The 22,732-nt window shown below is 47.7% G+C and overlaps 2 protein-coding genes across 3 annotated transcripts; one reads left to right on the forward strand and one right to left on the reverse strand.

Annotated features, from left to right (window-relative positions):
* The first annotated feature begins 1,175 nt into the window (after window positions 1–1,175).
* On the forward strand, window positions 1,176–7,434 carry M6PR (mannose-6-phosphate receptor, cation dependent). The gene is made up of 7 exons (XM_062614068.1): window positions 1,176–1,491; window positions 2,971–3,141; window positions 3,345–3,517; window positions 3,607–3,716; window positions 3,909–4,039; window positions 5,046–5,172; window positions 5,710–7,434. Exons 1-7 carry the CDS (start codon window positions 1,379–1,381, stop codon window positions 5,830–5,832), a joined length of 948 nt encoding a protein of 315 aa, XP_062470052.1. The 5' UTR covers window positions 1,176–1,378; the 3' UTR covers window positions 5,833–7,434.
* On the reverse strand, window positions 5,928–22,378 carry PHC1 (polyhomeotic homolog 1). 2 transcript variants are annotated; one of them, XM_062614062.1, is made up of 14 exons: window positions 22,190–22,378; window positions 21,467–21,577; window positions 20,043–20,120; window positions 19,172–19,321; window positions 18,055–18,210; window positions 16,471–16,969; window positions 15,383–16,143; window positions 13,025–13,169; window positions 12,712–12,920; window positions 12,033–12,147; window positions 11,826–11,934; window positions 11,009–11,159; window positions 10,205–10,436; window positions 5,928–9,884 (listed from the first exon to the last, which is right to left on the reverse strand). In XM_062614062.1, the coding sequence occupies exons 1-14, from the start codon at window positions 22,301–22,303 to the stop codon at window positions 9,730–9,732; spliced, it is 2,985 nt and encodes a 994-aa protein (XP_062470046.1). In that variant the 5' UTR covers window positions 22,304–22,378; the 3' UTR covers window positions 5,928–9,729. The 2 variants fall into 2 exon arrangements, with proteins under 2 accessions (XP_062470046.1, XP_062470047.1); XM_062614063.1 differs by lacking the exon at window positions 18,055–18,210.
* Between the last annotated feature and the right edge of the window lie 354 nt (window positions 22,379–22,732).

Genomic DNA, 22,732 nt, shown 5'->3' on the forward strand with positions numbered 1-22,732 from the left:
ATGTACAATACAGTTCCTCACCACCAGCTGAACAATGCCCAACCAGACCCAAGCAGTGATTGGTCCCTTCCAATTTCTATACTGGGCATGAGGTGCTGTGGTATGGAATACCCCTTTGGCTAGTTTGGGTCAGGTGTCCTGTCTGCTTCCTCCTGGCTTCCTGTCCTCCTCCTCACTGACAGAGCATGAGACTGAAAAGTGCTTGATCAGAGTAAATGCTACTGAGCAACAGCTAAAACATGGGTATGTTATCAGCATTAATCTCAGACTAAAGCCAAACCACAGCACTGCACCAGCTACTGGGAGGAAAATCAACTCTATCCCAGACAAAACCAGGACAGTAGCAAAGACTGACCATTGGTGAGTACCATTCAAGGTGTGCCAGGGGAAGATTTAGATTGGATATTAGGAAAAGTTTCTCCCCTGAAAGGGCTGTCAAACACTGGAACAGGCTGCCCAGGGAAGTGGCTGAGTCGCCATCCCTGGAGGTATTTAAGTGATGTATCTATCCCCTCAAACAAGTGCCTTCTCTAGCATGTTGACAAGTCCACTGAACCCAGCGTTTCTTTCTTGATGAAAAGATGCAAAAGCCTCAGAGCTCTGGCGAAGAACATCTGTCACGTGGAGACGAAACAAGGAGGCCCGAGGCCACAGAGCAGTTTTACGAGCAGTGGTGTCCCTTGCTTGGCGGTGCCTAGCGGGGAACAGCCATGTTCTGCTGCTGCCTTCGACACGGAAAGAGCCGGCAGTGGCTGGCTGCCGCTGGGAAGCCCTTCGCCTTTTCACGGGTCTGCCCGAGGCAGCGCGGCAGCTCGGCGGGACGCTCCGCAGCGCTGCGGGCCCGGTGACGCCCAGGCTGTCGCTCCGCAGGCCGCAGCCACGCCTCCCGGCCAGGAGCGGGCCGCGCGGCGCTTCCCCGCCATTGGGCGAGCAGCTCCCGCCTCCAGCCGCGCTCTGCAGGGGCGGCCGGGCGGGGTGCGCCGAAGGCGTGGCTGAACATCCCTCTGCGGACCTTCATCGGTCATTGGAAGAGAAGCGAGGGGAGGCGGGATCTCCGCGCCTTTTCTCACCGCCCATTGGATGGAAAGAGGAGGTGGGCCCCAGCACCGCCCCGTCATAGGCTGGAGCGGGCTTTAGGGGTCGCCCCTTTCCACCTCCTCTCTTCACTCGCTGAAGAACAGCCAGTGAGCGCGGCGATCCCGCGGCACTCGGGCTCCTATTGGCGGAAAGCGGCAGTTCCGCCAAGCCCTTCCTGCTTCCGGTTGGTGGGGTGGGTGAGGGGAGCCGGCGGGGGCCACAGGGGAGGTCGGTGCAGCCCGGCGCGGTCCGCGCCTGCGTTGCTCTGGCGGTCCCGTCACCGCCGACGGCGCAGCATGGGATGCTCTTGAGCGGCGGATCGCTCTTCCCTAGGGCCGGCCTTGCCACTGCCCGTGCCCGTGACTGTGCGAGGCGGGGGGAGGCCGGGCGGCTCCGGGGCCGGGCCGGCAGCAGGTGGGTGCGGCGGCGCGGGGTTGGCGGGTTGGGCTCCGGCGGCAGACGGGAGGGGGAGGGCTGGGGGTGGCACCGAGGCTGTTGGAGCCGCCGCGGGCCTGAAAGCGCGCCCTGACCAGGATGAGCGGCTCCGTCCCAGCGGCGGGCACGGCTCAGGCAGCGGTAACCGGCCAGGGGGGCAGCGTCGCATCCATCCCTTTTTACTTCAGGCTGAGTGCGAGGGAAGAGTTTGTCAGCGCTGTGACCGGCGCAGCCGCGGCTAGCGCCAAGGGCAGGGTTCTGCTTTTAGGCTTACAGGACGAATCACGAGTTCCTGTATCACAGGCTTCCTCATTTCAGCGTAACTGACCTTGTCGTCTGTGACCTCCGTGGCGGTCGGAGAGCTGGCTGGGTAGCAGTAGGCTTGCAGGAGCTGGGGGCTCACTGTTAGGTGCTGCAGACAGGCGCTGCCTGTTCATTTGCAGGTCTTGTCAACCCTCAGCATCTGGAGCTTTATTGAAGTCTGCAGCGGGAGAAGCTGAGGGAAATCTGTTGCATCACCGTGGTTGCTGGTGCAATCACTGAACGTTTCATATGTGATTTTTAGTGTGAGCTGGAGACCAAATTTCTAGATTGCATTAGTGTCTTCATTACTGCCTCTTCAGTTGCATGTTCCGTGGGACGTCTCAGTGTCCTCCTTCCCTTCTTCAGCTGTATAAACAGAAGAAAACTGTACTGTGAAGGTGCAGCTTACAGTTATTAAACACTTTCAGATTCTCAGCTAAAGTAGTAGTAAAAAGATATCATAATTATTCCTAAGTGCTGATTAGTTTTCACTCTCCTGCATAACTTGCTGACAGAAAAGCACACACATACCCACATTAGAGAAATGGAGTTTACAGCGTGGTTAAGAAGTATTTGTAGCCACAGGTAGAAGCGATTTGAAGAGGAGTCTTGGGTGACATGGTCTAGTGTGAGGTGTCCCTGCCCATGGCAGGGGGGTTGGAACTGGATGATCTTACGGTCCTTTCCAACCCTAACTATTCTATGATTCTAATTATGATTATTAAGATTAAGGCACTTGAACAAACAGATCCTGACTAATTGCAGTGGCTTTTCCCTCCAAGCTCTTCACAAAGAGCTGCAAAGAGGCTTGATTAGAGGCCTGGTTAATCATTTTCTGCCGACTGGTTCCTCAGTGCAGTGCAGTAACCAACAATGCCTTGTGCCTGAAACTTACTCCACTGTTCAGCCTGCTGGGCTTAACAGCAAAACTTGTGGTCCTGAGGCAAAATTCAGCAGAGAATCCCAAAATCAGCCCAGTGAACGGCTTGGCTACACAAGTCATTGAGATTTAGTTTCTGGGACCTGTTTCTAGATTCACTCCTTTTTGCAGTGAGGACTGTGGGAGTGGCCAGTCACTGACTCTGTGACCCTGAAGTTAGTTTGCAGGGGCTAAACCAGTTAATCCTCTGTGTTCTCTGTGATGTGCATGTGCAGGATGTCATCACCTTGCCATACCTCTGCTGTGCTGGTAGTTTTTATGGCCCTTGCTGTTGTGGGGGCTGAACAGTCAAAAGAGAGGAGTTGTGATGTGATCGGTGATGAAAGCAGCGAGTCGCAAATGGAAAGAGCCCTGCTGAAGAAACTGGAGCCCCTAAGCCCAATGAGGTACAGTACAACACCCTGCAGGCCCTGGAGCTGTGCAGTGCCTCCCTGAGGCCAATGGGAGGGGAGGACTTGGGGCCAGACTGCAGAAGGGGCTTCCCTGTTTCTAAGGGTGGTGACTGGCTTCCAGGTCTCAAGTGTCTACTGCTCTGGGCCTTGTTCCTTGTAATCCTGTGAGCTGTCTGTTCTGTCCTCTCCCTGCTCAGGTTTAACGTGACTGTGGAGAAAGGCAAAACGGAAAACTACGTCTACCATTTCAGAGTGTGCAGGGAGGTCAACAGCAGCTTGCATGATTTTGGTGGCCTGGTGCAAACAGATAGGCAGAACGGGAAGACCACAGTGATAGGAAGAATCAATGAAACCCAGGTCTTCAATGGAAGTAAGAGTCCACTCAATACTTGTCTTACTCAGTATCTGCCTTTTGTCTCCTGACTGGATTTGCAGCCTGTATTGTTTCTCTTTTGGCAGGTGACTGGATCATGCTGATTTATAAAGGAGGTGATTCATATGGCAGGCACTGCAGTGGTGAGAAGAGAAGAGCTGTGATAATGATTTCTTGCAAGCGGGGAGTTACAGCAGTAAGTGACACATGAGGTGGGAGAGGAGCAGGAGGCTGCCAGACAGATGGTTGATAAGCAGAAGGGCTTTGAGGAGGCAGCAAGGTTTTCTTCTGTCCTCCAGTGTCTGTTGCATAGCTGCACTAACAGTGATGAAAGTGTCTTCTGGTGAAGTTCACATTTTCACATGACTTCACTTTTCCCAAATTGCAGAGCTCATTCAGCATTATTTCAGAAGAGCGGGAAAAGGAGCAGGAGTGTTTCTACCTCTTTGAGATGGACAGCAGTGTGGCTTGTCCAGCTCAAGATTCCCACCTCAGCGTTGGCTCCATTTTACTGATCACGTGAGTCATTGGAAGAGCTGCTTGTGTCTGGGCCATAATCCCCAGTGCCATTTAGAAACACAGCAAATACTGCACTAAACTGGGTAATTGTAGTGTACCTGTCCACAGCCAACACTGGATGTTACTGTTCTTCTGAACAAAAGATCTTGCTCAAGGCATGATAGTGTCCTCAACATAAGAAGGACATGGAGCTATTGGAATAAGCCCAGAGGAGGCCACCAGGATGATCAGGGGCTGGAGCACCTCCCATACAAAAGCAGGCTGAGAAAGCTGGGGCTGTTCAGCCTGGAGGAGAGAAGACTGTGTGGAGACCTCATAGCAGCCTTCCAGTATCTGAAGGCGGGTGGGGGGGGGGGGGCCCGTAAGGATGCTGGAGAGGGACTCTTCATCAGGGACTGTAGTGATAGGGATGATGGATTTAAACTGAAACAGTGGAAGTTCAGGTCAGATATAAGAAAGAAATTCTTTACTATGAGGGTGGTGAGGCACTGGCACAGGTTGCCCAGAGAAGTGATGAATGCTCCATCCCTGGCAGTGTTCAAGGCCAGGCTGGACAGAGCCTTGGGTGACATGGTCTAGTGTGAGGTGTCCCTGCCCATGGGGGGTTGAAACTCAATGCTCTTAAGGTCCTTTCCAACCCTAACCATTCTGTGATGCTGCAGAGCTGCTTTGTTCCCTATCAACATTCTCCTTCATATTCGACAGACGAGCACGGAAGACATGATTTCCTAAAATCGTACAACAGCTTTTTGCCAGAGTTGGGAATGCAGACCAGCTTGACTCATTTTCTCTGCTTATTAGAGGCACTACTTCATGTAATGCTGCTGAAAGATTTATACCAGCATATCAGTAATTTGGGGGCTTTTTCTGCTCTGCTCTGGTCTCTGTTTACAGCTCTGTTACTGAGTGGTGCTCAGCTACTTGCTTAAATACCAATTTGAAGGTGGCTCAGAAGAGGTTGTCTTACAGAATTTCCTCAGCTTTGACTTTTAATTATACCTTCCAGGTTTGCTTCACTGATTGCAGTCTACATCATTGGTGGGTTCCTGTACCAGCGCCTTGTAGTGGGAGCAAAGGGCATGGAGCAGTTTCCTCACTTTGCCTTCTGGCAAGATCTGGGCAATTTGGTAGCGGTGAGTGAAAATCCCCATATATTTCCAGCAGGGCTCATATATCAGGACAGGAGAAAATGGCATCTGCCTTGTCGTTTTGGCCTGTGTTCTCAGGTAGACATACCACCAGGGTAGTATACCTTCAAGCAGAAGAATATGTTTTATTTTTCTGAAGTACTTTATTTCTTAATTATTGCCAAGACTGATTCCCTGCCAGTATCCTGCAATTACCACATAACTGGAAAACATGCTCAGTTGAGGTTAACACTTTCCAGCTAGGGACTTTGAAATGTTACGTCCAACTACCTGAAACACTTCCTTGGGCACTGTAGGCAGTGCCATTCATCAGCCTGACATTGCTGCATGCTGTTCATCAGTATGCCTAGAGCTTTCAGGACCAAGTAGGATGCTTGTAATGTGTGCTTCTCTTGTCAAGACAGATTTTGAGGACCTGTCCCATACAGCATAAGGCAACAGAGAAATGGCAGCAGCTGCTTTGCTTTGGGTGCTGAGTCAATTGCCTGCAGTCTGATTCTGGTACAATATCCTGTGTTGCAGGATGGCTGTGACTTTGTCTGCAGATCCAAGCCTCGAAATGCACCAGCCACATACCGAGGGGTGGGTGACGACCAGCTGGGGGAGGAGTCGGAGGAGAGGGATGACCACTTGCTACCAATGTGATCAGCTTTCAACATTGAGTTCTTTTCTCCCCATCTCCCCAGTTTAGCTGGGCATCTCCCAGCCAGTTCTCCTTCTCTTGCCCTGATTTTCTTTACACTCTTTACTTTCGCTGTCTCTGGTGCGCCAAGTCCCATGGATGCCTCTGGGTGTGAACAGAACCGGTCCCTGGTGGCATGTCTTGTGAATATAACACTGGTTTAGGTTTTTAAAAATGCAGCAGAGCTGAGGGGAGAAAGTGCTGAGACGAGACTTGAGAGAAGATGGCAAGAAAGCAATATGAGTGTTCAGCATGGGAGAGAAATCACCAAGAGATAAAAAGAACCATGGATGGGTGCAGAAAGGGGAAGGAGGCCATGGGTTAAAACAGCTGAAACTGTAGGAGGGATCTTTTGTGTCTTCCCTCTCACCCCTAAGGTTTACAGGATCCGTAAGACACTGGAATTCCTTTTCTTTGAATGCATTTTCAGTTTTTCTAGCTTTGCACTGCTTCTGCCAGTGTAACCTGCAGCGTGCTCTATGCCAGACTCTGTGGGGGTGGAGGAGGCATTGGCACCTCTGCAGTATTTTCTTTTCTTAATGGCAGTATGTAGAAGAGTACACACCAGTTTCTTTCAACAGATATAAAGGGATGCATGCCATCCTCTCAGACAATTGAGAAGGGGCAATGCTAAAAAAAAAGAGTTAAATACAGTCTCATGAATTTCTAGTTCAGTCACAATATTGTCTTGGCTTTCTCAAATCACTGAGAAGCAAAAGGAAATAAATGTGCTGCTAAGTAAAGGGAACATTTGCTGAAACTCACATGAAGGCACAATGAAACAGGTAGCTGCCACTCAAGTTCTAAGCTTCCTGAGGTGACTGCCCACACAGTTCAGTCACCCTTCAGCATTATGATTACATGCTCTCCAGAAGTTCCTTGTTTGGCAGAGGGTTTTCCCAGGAAGCTACCAGAATATAAAAAAATGAACCATAGAAGCCAAGGATAAGAGTGCTTGTGTAATAAAAAACTGTGTAAGGGACTCCTGCACTGCCAGGGTCAGCTTTCATAAATCATTGTCCCTCAAGCATGGTACAGATAGTACTTGGATACTGCTGCTGGCTGGGAGTGAGAGAGACCTCTTCTTGGGGCCCTGCTAAAAAGCAGGTACAGCCAAGTTGCAAGACTTCAGGAACTTGGTACCTTGATTCTTAATTGCTTTTTTTTATTTCAGGGGCTATACTCTTAAGTGATCCCATTCTGCCCTATTCTAGACTGGCAAGAACTGCCCTCAGTCTTGAGGGCAGAGACTGTGAATAAGCAAGCCACTACTGTTAACAGCAGAATACAGACAAGATTTATATATTTGTAATACTGGCAAAGCAGTCTGAATGGTGACATGGAGGGGGGAAAGGGGGGCCTTGCTTTCTTACTGGGTTTGGAGTGGGCAAACAGCTCCTGCTTTCTTTGACTTTTGTTACAGTCTCAATCTTCCTTATAACATGGGAAAAATAGGAAGTCACTAAGTCTGTTATTACTGGTTTTCATGGTGGTGTTTAAGGTAATTTTTTTTTGTACAAAACACAACTTTCAAAAATAAAATTAAAAAAAAAAAACAAACAAAAGACCCCAAAACTGGTGAAGTGTTGTGCTGCTGTAACAAGAGCTTTCTGTGGTACCAGAGCATCTTTCTTACCCAAAGGTGAAGGGTCCTTAGTGGGTGGTGCCTTGTGCCTGAACTACTCTTTCCCAGAACAGGCCTCTTCTTGTTAGTACATGTTTTTTTGCTGCTACCTCGTAGGGCTTAAGAGGGAGTGGTATACACTGCTTTAGAAGCTCAGGTAGTAAGGGATGGGAAAAGGTTCCTATGCTCTGTATCTTTCTGCAACAATAAAAGAGAAATTAACTTTTAGCAGCCACACCTGCAAAGCCTGAACAAGCTTTTTTTTTTTTTGTTAAGAACATTGAATATGAAGTGAAACCTCATTTGACTGAAATAAGATCCAGTCCTCAGAAGCAGTAGTACTGCAGGCAGGTTAGCTGCCTGCCTACCCTGCCAAGGGTCAAACTGAACTGGATTTTTATCATAGCCAGCCTACTAAGGATAAAATACTTCAAGGACAGCCTTCCTCAGCTGATTCGTGTTGAGAGATTCTAACCTCCCTTTTCCCTACCACCAAATTGTATCAGACCAAATAGCATTACCAGTGTGCAGCTTCTTTTGGGCCCATTCTCATTCTAGAAGCCTCAGAAGTTTTCTTTCACAGGAACAAAGGCATTATTAGAGTGAAATTCAACAGTACACTTAAGACTAGAAAGCTGCTGCCACATTTTATCCATCTTCTAAGCCATTTCCCTCCTCTTTTCTAATATGGGTCAATAGCGAGCCAGTTCCAAACCATCTCTAGTGTTTTCCTACCTATGCTATTAGGCATCCATTGTAACTACAGCTTTCCTGCAGCCATGGGTGCTTTCCACACAGTGTCTGTTTCACTCAATTATTCATGTGAAACTCCTGAAATCAGAAAAGCTGAGACACATGGTTTATAAAATCATGTTGCTTGCAGGTATTTAGCTCTAAGGGGCACTTAGCTCTTTCATGCTTTGTGTAATTTCTTTTGAGTTTTTGCCTATTTTGTTTGAAGAAGAGGTGCTTTTGGAAGAGAACTCTGCCCAGATTCTCACCTTTGGCAATCTGGTTACAAAACTAAAGAATACCACATTTGGTCCTTAAAAATAAATCCCAAACCTGGAGGGGCTAAAAGAGAGAGACTCAGCCTATAACATAATTCTACCCCCTAGAAGGCAGAAGTAGCATTAAAGGATTAGCATTCAGTTGTTGGAGGGTTGGTTGTTGGTTTTAACTGAGAAAGAGAAGTATTTGTTTTATAACACCAGCAACAACAACAAAACAGCCTGAGGCAGGTGATACAATCCTGCCAGCTTAAACTTTGTCCCAGAAACTCTCCTGAGGGTAATGAAGACAGACATAAAAATAATACAAACTGGTAAAAGAACACAAAAAGCCCAAAACAAAACAAAAACCCAGCCCATTGTATGAAGAGCCTTGGCGCTTCTGGAGACTGCTTTGGACCTGCAAATTACGCCCTAGCACAACGGGAAGATGAACCTAGTGCCTAATTTAAGACAATCCCCCTTCCCTTCAGTTTTCTAATCACCTTGTTCGTAAATACTCAGGATAAATCCTCCTTTGGTTCAGAGAGGAGCATCTGGAGTGAATAGCTGCTACAACACTTCATCTTCATTCTGCATCACTACATGAGACAGTAAAGCTTTGGCAGCTCCTATTGCCACAGGCCTTCAGGTTTGGTATGCATGCTGGAATGGCTATTAAACCCGGTTCATGAGCAGCCTCATGATTTTTTTAACAGTGGAAGAGAAGCAGCCCCTTTTATTCAAATTCTTGTTTGTCCACCTCTTGTCACTTGGACTTTACTAATTCCCCTTCCTAAATGCCCCAAGCACAGCTGCTCCCAAAGCCCATGTGCGGCCAGCTCTTCCTATGCCTCAAGTTCTGGCACAGTGAGATTCAAAACTAAAATACAGCAGACCTGCTGTAACAGAAAGGGGTGAGCACAGTTCCCTTTGAGAAGTCTGCTAAGACAGAAGTCCCCTTCATGTCTTTATGTGTTATAGAAGAGAGGCATATTAAAAATCAGGAAGAACGAGTGATGTTTCAAGGCCCCAGGAGGGAGTATTCCTCCCCATTGTAGCACCATTAAAAAGACCAAGATATGGGCTTGTTAACTGTCCACAGCAGTTAGTCAGTTAAATTCCTTCTCATTCTTGAATGCAAGACCACAGGGGGCTGTCCCATTCTTCCCTGCCTCAGCAGGATGCTTCAAAGCTGGCAGCTGCCCTGGGGTCAGAGCAAGAGTGAGACCTAAGCTTCAGAGCTGTTAAGTCTCCTTGAGGACGTTGATCTTGGCACATATCTTGAGAGCTGGTCCCAGCTTTATGTTCATGGCACTCATGAGGTGTTCCTCCTTCAGAAGCAACAGGGCCTGGCCATCTATTTCCTGTGACCGAAACTCCTCAGCAATCTCCTGGCACCCTGTGAAACCAAAAGAAAACAGCACTGAGACAAAATGTTCCCTGGGCACTCCCCTCATCCCCACTCTTGGGCCTCAGGCAGGTACAGAAAGCAAACTAGGAATATAACCAATCCCCCTCCTCACTCTAGTCCACAGTTTGCCTGAAGACACAGGCTACTTGAGAAGTACATCTATATGACCCACTCCCATTCAGAAACCTGTAGAGAAGTACAATAACAGCACTAGGCACCACTGACACCACTTTCTTTCCAGAAAGAGACCCAACAAATATCCCCATGCTACTGAATCACAGGAGTGCAGGAGGGGATCTTAACTTCACCTTGCAGTGATGCAATGAACTCGTATACTTCTTCCACACTCCAACGACTGGGATTGCTGGACAGGAAGACCGGGTTGATGCCATGTAGATCTGGGGTAGGTGGGGCCATGCTAGAGTTTGGCAGGTCCCTCTCTCCATGACTGGCCCTTACTGACAGTGGCCCTGGAGATGTAGGGGACAAAGCTTCATCATAGCTGGAGTTATCAGAGCCTCGACTTGAGTCTTCCTGGCCCTACAAGCCCAAAGGAAAGAAAGAAAACAAAAGGTGTTTTGTAGGAAATTCAAAATTACTATGTGCAAAACAAGACATTGGGAACAGCAAAAGTTGTCCCAGCCGTCTGGGTCACTGTCTCAGGTTGCTGGTCAGGGCAGCTGACATACGAGCTCAGTGATGCCAGAAATGGGAGACTTGACTCGCCTCCCTTCTCCCCATCCTTCCCCAGTCGATTCCTCTTCCTCACATGAGCACTGAAGCTCATTCGATTTTCTCTAATCTGATTAAAATCATTCATGTGGAAGAATGGTTAATCGAACGGGAAAAAGAAGACTGTTTCCTACCAAAGCTGATCTCATTCACTGATACCTCCAAGACACACACGGGAGTGAACACAGAGTGAACAGAACAAGTACAAATGTGAATCCACTTTCTTTAGTTGGTGAGTGATTAGAACAGCTCACTATGCCCCATGTAATAACTGTATTAATGTGTACCTGGAACAACTTTTACGTCTACATAACTGTGAGAAAGCAGTGCATCCAGCAGTGACAGCTTTACACTGAGACCTGCACTGACTATGTGCTTACCCTGTGGCGCTTGCCCTGGATCTTTGTTCGCGCGATGTCAGAGCTGCTGCGCCGCGGGCCCCGTCGGCGCACACGGGCATAGTTGGCTTCCTGGAATTCCTTCATCTTCTTCCTTTGCAGCCGAAACTGATGGCTGCAGCTGACATTATACCTCGAGTAAGTAGAAGCAGAGCAGCAGTTAGGGAACAGCAACGATATAAACCTACTGCTTCTCCTTGCTCTAGATGGGGATAAATCTCCTCTTTACCATCAAGTTCTGTTCCTCCTCCTAAGACTTACCCTTGGAAGGAACCAGTCCAGACTTCTGACTCAAGCAATATTTGGACAGCAGAGTCTTGGTCTAACATCTGAAGGGTCAATTAAGTCATTCCCCTAAGGGAAAAAAGACCCATAAAAAGCACTCTGCTATCAATAGGAGGCAGCAATGACTACTCTAACTTCTCCCCAGCTTCTTCTTTCCCAATGCTCCCTTACGTTTTTGTCTAGTACTAATGCAGCAGACAGCTACCAATATGCATTTGTTTACTCAGTCAAATCTGTAATTTGACTGAAGAGTGTTTTTTCAGATTTCCAGAACTTCCCTCATTCCCACTTCATTTTCTGAGCAAGTCAGAAACCCTGCTTACACTCAACACCACATCCACCTCTCCAGACCTAGAAGCATTCACAAATCACTGAGTCCTAAAGGATCTCGGTGGCCAGTGCATCCCATGGAGGGAGGACAGGATGTACTGACATGTTGTACGCTACCTGGAGAAAGGACACACACCCAATTCCGAAGAATGGATAGTCAGAGAAAAGGAAGATAATGTCTTACCTTTTAGCACAGGTCATGGAACAAAACCTTTTGGAGCCACGGAACTGGGTTGCTGGGGCATACTTCCCACAGTATTCACACTTGAGCAAGTTTGCCTTCTTATCAAGCTCTGGTGAGACAGAGATACACACCAGTTGATGGTAATACAGTATCAGAGTGCAGAAACTTCCAGTAACAGTACCTAGGCCTCCTGATCCTGAGACTTACCTACAGAAGCACTGTCCCCTCCTGGAGAATTGCTGGACAGGTTTTCACTATGGCCAGAAGAAGCCTCTCCCTGCAGTGGTTTCTCAGATTCTTTCAGCAGCTGAGAACAACCCACCTGGACAAGAAGAGAAAGAGCTGGGCCCATCAGTAAAGGACTCTCTGTGCCCACCACCCTCCACAGGGTATATGCTGCTCACACATTATTACAGCTCAGAAGAATCCCTCTGTCCACTAGGGGAACAGAGATTCTAAACAAAGTGATTACTCCTTCCTGACTTACCAGGCTGGCTGTTCATTCAAAGATCACCAGGTACTATTTGTCTGGAACATCCTATAATCCCAGGTAACCGCATTTCCCCTTCACTTGCTGCTTGTTTAAAGTACAGTGCATCTTTCCCTTACTAAAAGTCCAAAGAACCACCTTCTTGCAATTCGTACATGATTGCTTTGGGGACTACTGGAGAAAGCAGTTCCCATCACACTTGTTTTACTTCTTCCAACCTGTCCCCTTTAATGCTACCACTTAATGCCTTGCTTTGACCATGACACCTCCCTCCTTTCCCTTCCTCTTCACTGTCTCTCAAGGCTAAAAATGCTTGAGTTGGAACGTGCGGAAAGAAGCTCCTGTCCAAAGACTGAAGCCCACCACTCTCCTTCCTCCACAGCAGAGAATCCTTACCGGAAAGGGCTCTGCTCCTTCTTGGATGACAAAGCCTTCAATGATGTGTGTAAGGATCTGGGGCTTCACAATGGCTTGTGGGGGTTTGGAGTCTCCCACCTGACGTGACACCGTTGCCAGGTTTGGGGTGGGAGCAGAGGTGGGGGTGGCTGATGCTCCTTCACTTGAAGTGGTATTTGGGGTTGCAGTGGCAGCAGAATCGGATTTATCTGTAAAATTAAGTCACAAGAGTCTGTTACTTTTGCACTACTTCAGGTGGAATACAGGATTAGATCATTAATACTCGCAAGCAGAGCTTTCATTTGTACCTCACCTCCAAGGCTGCCCTTCTCCTCCACATTTTTGGGGCTGTCCATCACAGGAGAGGACCTGGCAGGCAGGAGTGCAGTGACACTGGGCGACTCCTTCTCCTCCTCCGACTCTGCCTTGCGCTTTACAGCTAAGGTCTGAGATTTACCCTGCGTGAATAAAGAGGAACACATAAGCAGAGAGAGGAGATCTAAAGCAAAGAACAAGACAACCCAAAGGCAAAAGGAAGATCCATCCTGCTCCACTTTATTTCATTTTCAGCATGACTCCTTCTCATAGAGATGCCTCTAGCTCCCTCACAGTACACACCTCTAGTTAGGAGCATTTGCCTAGCAAGGAGTAAAACTTCAGAAGACTCACTACCAAAACACTGTGTGAACCTCAAAGGATTATTCCAGAAAGAAAGAAATGGGATGGCAGTCACCCAGCAGTTTCCCAACAGGCTTGTGGCTAAATCAGATCAGTTTCAAAGGAGAGTCAAAAGAGTAGGGGGCACATGTTGGATGAGAGTAGAATTTTTCAAAGAGAGACAAATTCTGTGACACCTTCCTTAAGAAACGGCCCGTTTAGAAACAGTCTCAGCAACTGGCTAAGGATGGCTGAGCTGTACAAGTACTGCTGTCCCAGGGAGTTAGACAGGCCCTAGCTGCACAATTCAAAGCAGCATGGATGAGGCCTGTGGTACATCAACAATCTTTGTTTTCCTCTGCACAGTTACTAGGGAATCCTCTGAGGTCTAGAGTTGGTGGCTGGTACCACACACCATGGGGTCTCTGACCTGGAGGTATCCACACACCTAGTGAGAAGGGAGTTCAGTCACAGACCACTCAGCTTTCATCTCTCTCCTGAGAGAGACAAAAGAAGCCAGTTATTGTTTGTAGTGGGTTTTACTTAGCAAGGTTTTGGCAGCAAGGGGCTCTTAGGGGTAGCTTCTGTGAGAAGAAACGAGAAGCTTCCCCCATGCCTGACACACCCAGTTCCAGCTGCCTCCAAGACGGACCCACTGCTGGCCAAAGCTGAGCCCATCAGTGATGGTGGTAGCACCTCTGAGATAACGTGTTTAAGAAAGGGTAAAAAACTGTGTTCAACAGCAGCTGGGATAGAGGAGTGAGAATACATGAGAGAAACAGCTGTGCAGACAGCAAGGTCAGCGCAGGAGGGAGAAGGTGCTCCACGCTCTAGAGCAGATTCCCCTACAGCCCATGATGCTGACCACGGTGAGACAGCCTGTGCCCCAGCAGCCCATGGAGTTCCATGGAGCAGCAGATCCACCTGCGACCCGCAGAGGACCTGACACTGGAGCAGAGGGATGCCCAAAAGAGGCTGTGACCCCATGGGAAGCCCACACTGGAGCAGGCTCCTGCAAGGACCTGTGGCCCTGTGGAGAGAGGAGCCCTCGCTGGAGCAGGTTTACTGCAGGACTTGTGGTCCCCTGTGGGATCCACACTGGAACAGTCTGTGCCTGAAGGGCTGCACCTCATGGAAAGAATCCATGCTGGAGCAGTCTGTTCCTGAAGGACTGCACTCATGAAAGGACACACGCTGCAACAGCCTGTTCCTGAAGGACTACACCCCACAGAAGGGACCCACGCTGAAGCAATTTGTGAAGACCAAACTGAAGCAACTGTATGAAGGACCAATGCTGGAGAAGTTCATAAAGGATTATCCCATGGGAGGGATCTCATGCTGCAGCAAGGGAAAAGCATGAGGAAGAGTGAGCAGCAGAGATAAAATGTTTTGTACTGACCACAAGCCCCATTCTCCATCCTGCACTGCTCAGGGGGAGGAAGTAAGAAGGGTTGGGAGCAAAGTTGAGCCTATGAAGAAGGGGGAGAGATGTTTAATTTACTCTTACTTCTCATTATTCTACTCTGATTCATTTGCAATAAATTAAATTGATTTGCCTAAATCAAGTTTGTTTTCCCCATGATGCTAATTGGCAAGTGAACTCCCCGCCCTTATCCCAATCTACAAGCTTTTCATCCTATTTTTCTCTGCCTGTCCTGTTGCAAAAGAGTGATGGAGCAGCTTGGCAGTCACCCAGCAGCCAGCCATGGTCAACCCATCACATTGAGAAGCATGATCTTTAGCATGCAATGTGGACACATACCACAGTTGGGTCAGGGGCTGAGTCTCATCTATTTACTTCATGCATGCCTTCGAATGATAACATGGAAGATAAATGGCTGTAGTCAGTAACCCCAACGGCTGGATTGGAATTAAGTGTTTTCGAGGGGAAAAGGTCTCCATGTCCCTTTACCCAAACATCTTAGCCATCCCACTGACCTGGGCTGCGATTGGTGTCCTAGGAATGAACAAAGAGAATCCATATGCTATTCTCCTTCTCAATGGTATCACTTACTGGCAACTGGACAGACTGCATGTAGAATGCTGCTGGCATCTGAGCCACAACTGGAGAGGAGGCTGGGCTCTTCACCATATGGGCTGTGCCTTGAACTTGTGCCAAATTCACCCCTGTGGTGAGAGGGGGAGCTTCCTGTGAGGATGGTGGAGCTGAAGATGACGAAGGGGAAGCAGCAAGGGCTTGGGAAACAGGCTGGACCACGGCTGGCATTCCCCGGGACGCTGGCACTGCTGCAGCAATCTGAGCCAAACCCAGTGCTTGGGCTTGGCCTGAGCCCTGCTGCCGAGTACCCACCACCTGCACTGGGATGTGTGGTGGAGGTTGCTGCACTGCTGACATTTTGGCAGGCCCAAGCTGAGGTGGCTTGATGGGGGTGACCAGAGATTTGGACTGAATTGGAACAGGTGACTTGGTGGCTGGCTGGCAAGGACTGTCCTGCTGGAGCTGCACAGACTGTGGCTGGGACTGCAACATAGGTTGCACCACAAGGGTCTGAGCCTGCTGCTGGTTTTGAGGAGGAGCCTGCTGCTGTGGAGGTTGAGCTTGCTGCTGCTGCTGGGCCAGAGATGGTGCTTGTTGCTGTTGCTGCTGTTGGGCCAGCTGAAGATGGGTGGCTGTGTGGAGGAGCTGGGACTGACGGTGCTGGAACTGCTGCTGGTGATGAATGGCAATCTGCTGCTGGATCACCACCTGCTTCTGCAGGTGGATTTGCTGCTGCTGTTGGATCAACGAGTGTGGCTGTATCTGTGTGTATGTGGCTGCACAAACAGAGTGGAGGAAGAAAAGGAGAGCACACAAGTTATCAGTAGTGCAGCTGGGAACTACAGCAACAGAAGTAAAAACAAACCCACAAAAGGCAGGCAGCCACTTCATGGCTTGTCATTAAACTCCAAAATGACTGACAGCTAATTGGCAAAGGACATGAAGGACAAAATCAACTTCTTTTGGTAATGCAGAGGGATAATCCCCAGAGACAAGCCTTCAGGAGTCCAGGGGCTAGGAGTCGTGTAGGACAAGGTGTCACTGCTGTGCTGTCAAATGGCACTCCTGAAAAAGCCCACAAGAAGGAAGAAGTCTGCACTTACCCGAGCTGATGAGTGTCTGGCTGGGTGCTGGTGTAGCGGTCCTGGTCAGGTTCATGCCCACTGTTTGCTGTCCACCACTGTCTGTTTCTCCCTTCTTTGTGGCTGCATTCTCTGCCTCTGTCTGGCTTCCCTGGCTAACTGTCACAGCCTGGGCAGCTGCCACTGGTAATGGCTGAACCACCCCTGTGCCTTTCCTTTGGCAACTGCCAGCAGTGCCTGCTGAGGAGGTCTGGCTCAAGCCCGTTGAGGTCTGGCTCCCACCACTTGCCACCACACCCCCAGAGATACCGTTGCTGCCTGCTGCCCCCTGGCTCAAGTTGAGGGACTGGCTTGAGCTGCCAGAGGAGGCCTGAGCCACTGCCAAGGTCTGGCCCGTGCTGGTGGCCTGTGGTAAGCCCGAAGCCTGGGAGCTTCCTGGCAGAGCTGCCTTCTGAGCAGAGCCTTGGAGCTGGGCATTGGTAGCTGAGGTCTGTTGGCTCCTCACAGCCAAGTTCTGCACCTAGAAACACATATACAAAACAGAATCTGTTTGCTTTACATATGTTACCTGCTGGAAGCTTGGTGGAGAATACGACACCCTCTACTGGGATGTGGGCTAAGCTGGTGTTTCAAATCTCATGCGGGGATCTGACTAACACTGCAGAGCAAAGCTCAGGCATGGGCCTCCCAGGAAGCACATTATACGCAACTTCCTCCTGCCCCATCTCTGATGGAAGTTAAAGATCTCGTGGCACTTTCTGAACAGCACATGAGGACACTGCCATTTTCCAAGGCATGAGACAGCCTTCAGACCTGCGTGTCATGCCTTTGCATAGGCAGGACCCAGTTTAGCCCAGCTCCAGAAGTGCTGAGATGATACCCTTTTAATGACTAGTCACTCCTTTTCAAATTTTGTGCCACCTGCCGTCTCCTCCTGTGCAGGGCTTTCCACTCAGCAGGCCCACAGATCTACTCATGCCCTGAAGCCCTTCTGATTTCACCGGTTCCTCTGCATTCTGGTGCTGCCATCATCTGTATTTACTCCTCCTGCAGCATTATCTTCAATTTTGATCATGGCTGACTTCCATTCCAAAAAAGTGCTCCAGGCAAGAAAAATATGAAGTAATGGTAATTCCTAAGAATGACTGGGACAGGACAAGAAAAATGGGAAGCCATGGCAGCTCCCTTACCTAGGGAATGACTTGCACATGAATGCAGGCGCTAAGACCTTGTGGCCTGTTTGGTCTTTCGCATCTTTACAACAACAAATAACTGTGAAAGAATACTACCACTGGCAAAGACTCTTCATTGCAGAATAACTGAAAGCTAGACATAGAACTCAACAATTCTTTTCACAGAAGGACAAATGAGAAACTGTGAAGCCTATAGCTCACCCTAGAAATTAATCCAATCTCTGGAGGCAAAAAGCAAACGTGGAAAAAGAAAAGGTGGTAAGAGAACAGAACCTCTTGTCTGGACAAGGAACACAGCCTGGGGATAAAGTAGAGCTAATCTGCCATACAGGGATGGCTGGAGACAAAGACCAGAGTGTGGAGTGATGGAGAGCAGGGGAAGGGAAGAACTCTGGGAGCGGGTGTCACTGACCTGGTCTGTGTCTGCATGGACCCCAGGAGACTGTGTGGGTGGTACCTCCTGCTGCACAGCGGCCACAGCCCCGTTGGGCATCAAGATGAGTTGGGAAGCAAGAGGCACATTGCGGCCCAAGGTTCGGTTTACCTGCAACAGGTTCCCCAGCTGTGGCTGTTGAGGGAAGGTCAGGTGATGTGGAATGAAAGGAACGGATGAGGAGAGAGAAAAAGACAGCGAACCACAAGCAAAGGATTACAAAACAACACTGGGCTGCAATGTCACACACTGCAAAACCCCCAACCCTTGCTGTGCTGTAACACTGAACATAACCCTCAGAAGCATGAAACTGGGAACTGCTTCCTTGGGAAAACAACCCCTTGTCTATCAAATGTGGGGTCAGTCCAACTCTCACAGACTGCCCAAGGCTGGCTAAAAGAATGGGGTGTAATTGAATTTTCAGGTATGTATCTGGGACTGGTTGAGAAACAGTGATTAAAAAAAAACATACATCCAAAACCAGAGTTGATTTAAAAGAAAGGGATTACAATCTGTAGCTAAAGTTAACTGAGACAAAGAAAAAATATTTAAAGTAAGTAACCAAACCCTAGACTGACTATATTGTCCAGCCTAGTGTTTTCTGTTTTATCAGCACTTCAAAATGATTAAAAGGATGACATATTTGGTCAGGTTGATTTATGTTTCTAGACTTACCTGAATTCTGATTTATGGCCCTGAGCTCAGCAGTACTAGAAGAGAGTAATTTACCATTTATCTTTTCCAGCATTGAACCAGAAGAGTAGTTTTGAACTCTATTCAAGGGACATGTATTTCACATTTACACTCTAGCGAGAAGTGCCATGGGATCTTTAACGTCTATGCAGAGCAGCGTCAAACATGGTTCTTAATCTCACCTGAGCCATAGAATACAAGTGTCATCTACCCTCAAAAACTGAGCCCAGAGTCAAACTCGTGGTTTCAGGGATAAGAGCTTCCCTATCTGAATTTAAAATATAGTGCATCATCCTTAAAGATAGTTAGTCCAAAGGTGTCTGTAATCCCCAGCAGTGAAAAACTGAAGTGGTTAGGAAGTTGGGTTCATGGTCAGGACATATTTTGGGTACATATCTCTTACCCGAAGATACATCTGGGCCTGTGACTGGTTGAGGGGTGGTGAGGTGGTGTTCCCAAGGAGCACAGATTGTGTCAGGGTTGTGGCGCTGGGGGAACTCACACTCTGTGACCGACTGATTAGCTGAGCAGCTGATGTGGTGGCTAGGTTGATCTTAAAAGAGAGAAAAGCCCCAAATTATATATGAAGAGGTGGAGGCAAAGAAGTACAAATTCACTTTTACAGCCAGAACAGACATTTTAAAGTTTTCTTCCTGTAATCCACAAGGAAGCAAGAAGGAAAAAGTTCTTGTCTTAGAGACTAAGCAATACAAACTAGCCAAAGCCCTGGATGCTAACCTCATTTGTATGCTGAGCCTGAGAATCATTGTTAGCATGCAAACGCAATAAGAGAACCAAAAGAAATATATCATTTTCTCCAGCCTCTCAAATAAAGGAAAAAAAACACAAAATAATCTCTACCCTACCAACTCATCTACTCTCTAAATAAATCCCAGTTTCTCAATACAACAGAACCAAACTTCCTCTCATTTCTCATTCAGCAAACTACTGCTTAGCCCAGAAAAAGAGGATTCACTTTCAAGATGCTCATGACTTCTTAGAAGTCCTGATCCTTTTCTAATATGTGATAATCCATTCCCAAAGTCTCAGCAGAGACAGTGTCCGCCTTTCCAGCTAAGAAGCTTCTCCCACTCACAAACTTTCTCCAGTTTCCTCAACCTTCACCAATGACAGCACCCCAACTCCTCAAAGTTGCCTGCATCTTGTGGATTCCCAGCATTCTTAGCTTAGCTGTGTTTCCCTGGCTGACTGCCTTCCTAAAAGGCAAAGAGGAAAAAGAACAAGGCAGGGGGTGGGACGGAACAATTACTTACAGAGGCTTGTGTGGTGGTGGTCTGTTGTGGGGTGCTGGTGTTGGGGGAGCTGGCCTGTCTACTGGCTGCAATTGTAGCCTGCAAGAGAGATTGACAAGAGACATGAGTACCTGGAACAAACTTTTCAACCCAGCCCAAATAACTGGCTTTGTCCAAACACCTAGTCACATCATCATCTTCTCCCATTCCTGAGGAGAACAATCTAACCACTACAACTCTCTGCCATGCCCTACAAATAAGGTGCAGCAACTCAGCAAGGTACCTCTTCCCCAACCAGTTCAGTCCTGTACACTACCCAAAGCAGTGGACAACTGATCCTTACAGTGCATGTCCTTCCACCCATGGAACACACTCTGCTGTGGCCCCAGCTTGCCATGCTACACACTGCAACACTCACCCTGATGCTACAATTAACTGTTAACACCCAGACATTCCCCTTAATATTAGCCATTTGCTGGGCTGGTTCTGCAGTTTATCACAGTGCTGCAACACACTCCAAGTAACAAATTTCAGCTTACAGCACATATTATTTGTGGAGAAATGTAACTATTGTTAATTTGGCAAGGGGGGGGGGTGCTGGTTACCCCTCTATGATCCCACAGGAATTCCACTGTACAGTTTAGTCAGGTTCATAACTAAGATTTGTGTCAAACTGGTGAGAGGATTTTATTCCCTCTATTCTAGAAAACTGTAGGTAGGGATTTTGAGAACAACTAAATCCTGGACTACCAGCTAAGGAGCACTTCTACTGAGATACTGTTACAGAGACAGAATTGTATTCACATCATATATAATCCATCTTCAACTGATGATAAAGTCTGTTAGGTGAGCAAAGTTGCTAAAGAAGAAATGAAAATCGGTCAACAATCATGCATCATATCTTGATTTGTATAAACATATCTTAAAGAAACATTGTCTTGGCTGGACAAGATCTACCCCAGATCACTCTTACAAGTAACTGGTAAAGAAAACATGGGCTAGTAAGTTTCAAGACAGAAAATTCAGAGGATACTGTCTGAAATTTCATGCACACAAGAGCATGTTTATTCTCAGAGAAGTAACAATCCACTGTTAACTTTAATATGATTTTTAAACACCACTACATCCATTTCTGATTTAACTACCCATCTTTTTATTTAAAGATGGTGCAGGGGCTAGTCACAGGCCTCTGGAGTACAAGTTTCCTGATGGGGATGCCAATTTTTACCTTCCCCTGCTCTAAATCTGTAATCCAAATGAATATTTACATCAGGCTTCCAGTTTACTAGCTGTTTGCATTAGCTTTTAAAAATGTGTTTAGGGACCCATTGTCTCATCGTGGATCAGGATGACTCCAGTGCACAAGTTACTGTATGAAGAGAGAATATCTAGATCTTCCCCAGAAAACAATCCAATTCCTCTCCTTTTGACCCCTGGCAACTCACCTGCTGGACAGCAGCCAGGCTGTGAAGCTGGGCACTGTTAAGCTGCTGCTGGAGCATAAACTGATGAAAGTACTGGGCTGCATTGGGCTGTCTCTGGAGTGCCTGCAGGGCCTGGGGAAAGAGGAAAACCCAATTGTCAAAAATAGCATGCCCTTGGAATGTGATTAGAAAGAGCAATGACGAAATAAATAACAAGCATGAGACCATCCCTAGACGCCATGAAAAAGCAAAGTCACTAGATTAGCACATGAAAATACATAGTATAGCTACAAATTTTGTAACAGACTGAATCACAGCTGTATTCCAGGACTGCGGGAAGCACACTTGCAAGACTTTAATAAACTCCAAGGAATTTGGAAGTGTGCATGCTCAAGCAGAGTGACAAGTGTTCCAGTATAGTACGTATATAAACTACATAGAGAAACTGTGGTGATAAATTGAATGACTTGCTCCAAACCAGCAGGGTAAAAATCACTATTGGATCTAGGTAGTGATTAAATCTAAGAGGCTGGACACTGGAATAATATCCTATAAAACATGACACTAGTATCAGGGCACAGGATCTAAACATTCAACCTAGCACAGGAATCTCTAAATCTGAAAACATGACAGTCCTTCAAGCATACTCCCACCTTGACTCATGACAACTCAAAGGAAAATGCAAGGGCTCACCACCACCCTCCACTGACGCACATGCCAGCCCAGAACATGACCACACCTCACCTGTACTGCCTGTCGCTCATAGAGAGACATCTGCGATATTTGAGGACGGGCGCTTCCTCCAGAACTGGAGCTCCCGCTGGTGGAGCTGGAGTTCTGCTCACTTTCAGTCTCCATAGTGACAGAATCCCAGGAGCTTGGGACGAGACAGACTCCAGATCTACATCGAAAGAATTAGAAACTAATTCAGGCTGGAGAAGGAACCAAACCATATTTCACTGAATTACACAGCTTTTTAACTGGAATATCCCAGTACCGGGCTCCTTGCATAGCTTTGCTACATCACAGGGCATGGGAGATGCCAGAGTTCTGAAATCACACAGAAATTATACTCAGTTTAAATCTTTTATTACTGCAGTCAGAAATGGAACACACATATTCTCATATTTTTATTGCCACACTACAGTTGGAAGCTGCAGCATTCTGAACTCTTAAAAAGGCATCAAAGTGAAGGAGCAGCTGCAGCTCATTTAGACAATCATTTGGCTGCAGACCTGATTGCCTCTCCTTCAAGAGGCCAGTTAACTGAGGCCAACTGCTTCCAGT

Source organism: Pezoporus occidentalis, unplaced genomic scaffold, assembly GCF_034315485.1.
Source record: "Pezoporus occidentalis ecotype Australia unplaced genomic scaffold, CSIRO_AGI_Poc_V1 ctg172, whole genome shotgun sequence".
Lineage (NCBI taxonomy): Eukaryota > Metazoa > Chordata > Aves > Psittaciformes > Psittacidae > Pezoporus > Pezoporus occidentalis.

Coding starts and splice junctions, on each gene's coding strand:
- M6PR (XM_062614068.1), top strand. CDS start 1,379: ATGCTCTTGAGCGGCGGATCGCTCTTCCCTAGGGCCGGCCTTGCCACT. Junction 3,518..3,606: donor AACCCAGGTCTTCAATGGAA/GTAAGAGTCCAC, acceptor CTCTTTTGGCAG/GTGACTGGATCATGCTGATT. Junction 5,173..5,709: donor ATCTGGGCAATTTGGTAGCG/GTGAGTGAAAAT, acceptor CCTGTGTTGCAG/GATGGCTGTGACTTTGTCTG.
- PHC1 (XM_062614062.1), bottom strand. CDS start 22,303: ATGGAGACTGAAAGTGAGCAGAACTCCAGCTCCACCAGCGGGAGCTCC. Junction 19,322..20,042: donor CCACCACCACACAAGCCTCT/GTAAGTAATTGT, acceptor CTCTCTTTTAAG/ATCAACCTAGCCACCACATC. Junction 13,170..15,382: donor TGCAGTCTGTCCAGTTGCCA/GTAAGTGATACC, acceptor TTATTCACGCAG/GGTAAATCTCAGACCTTAGC.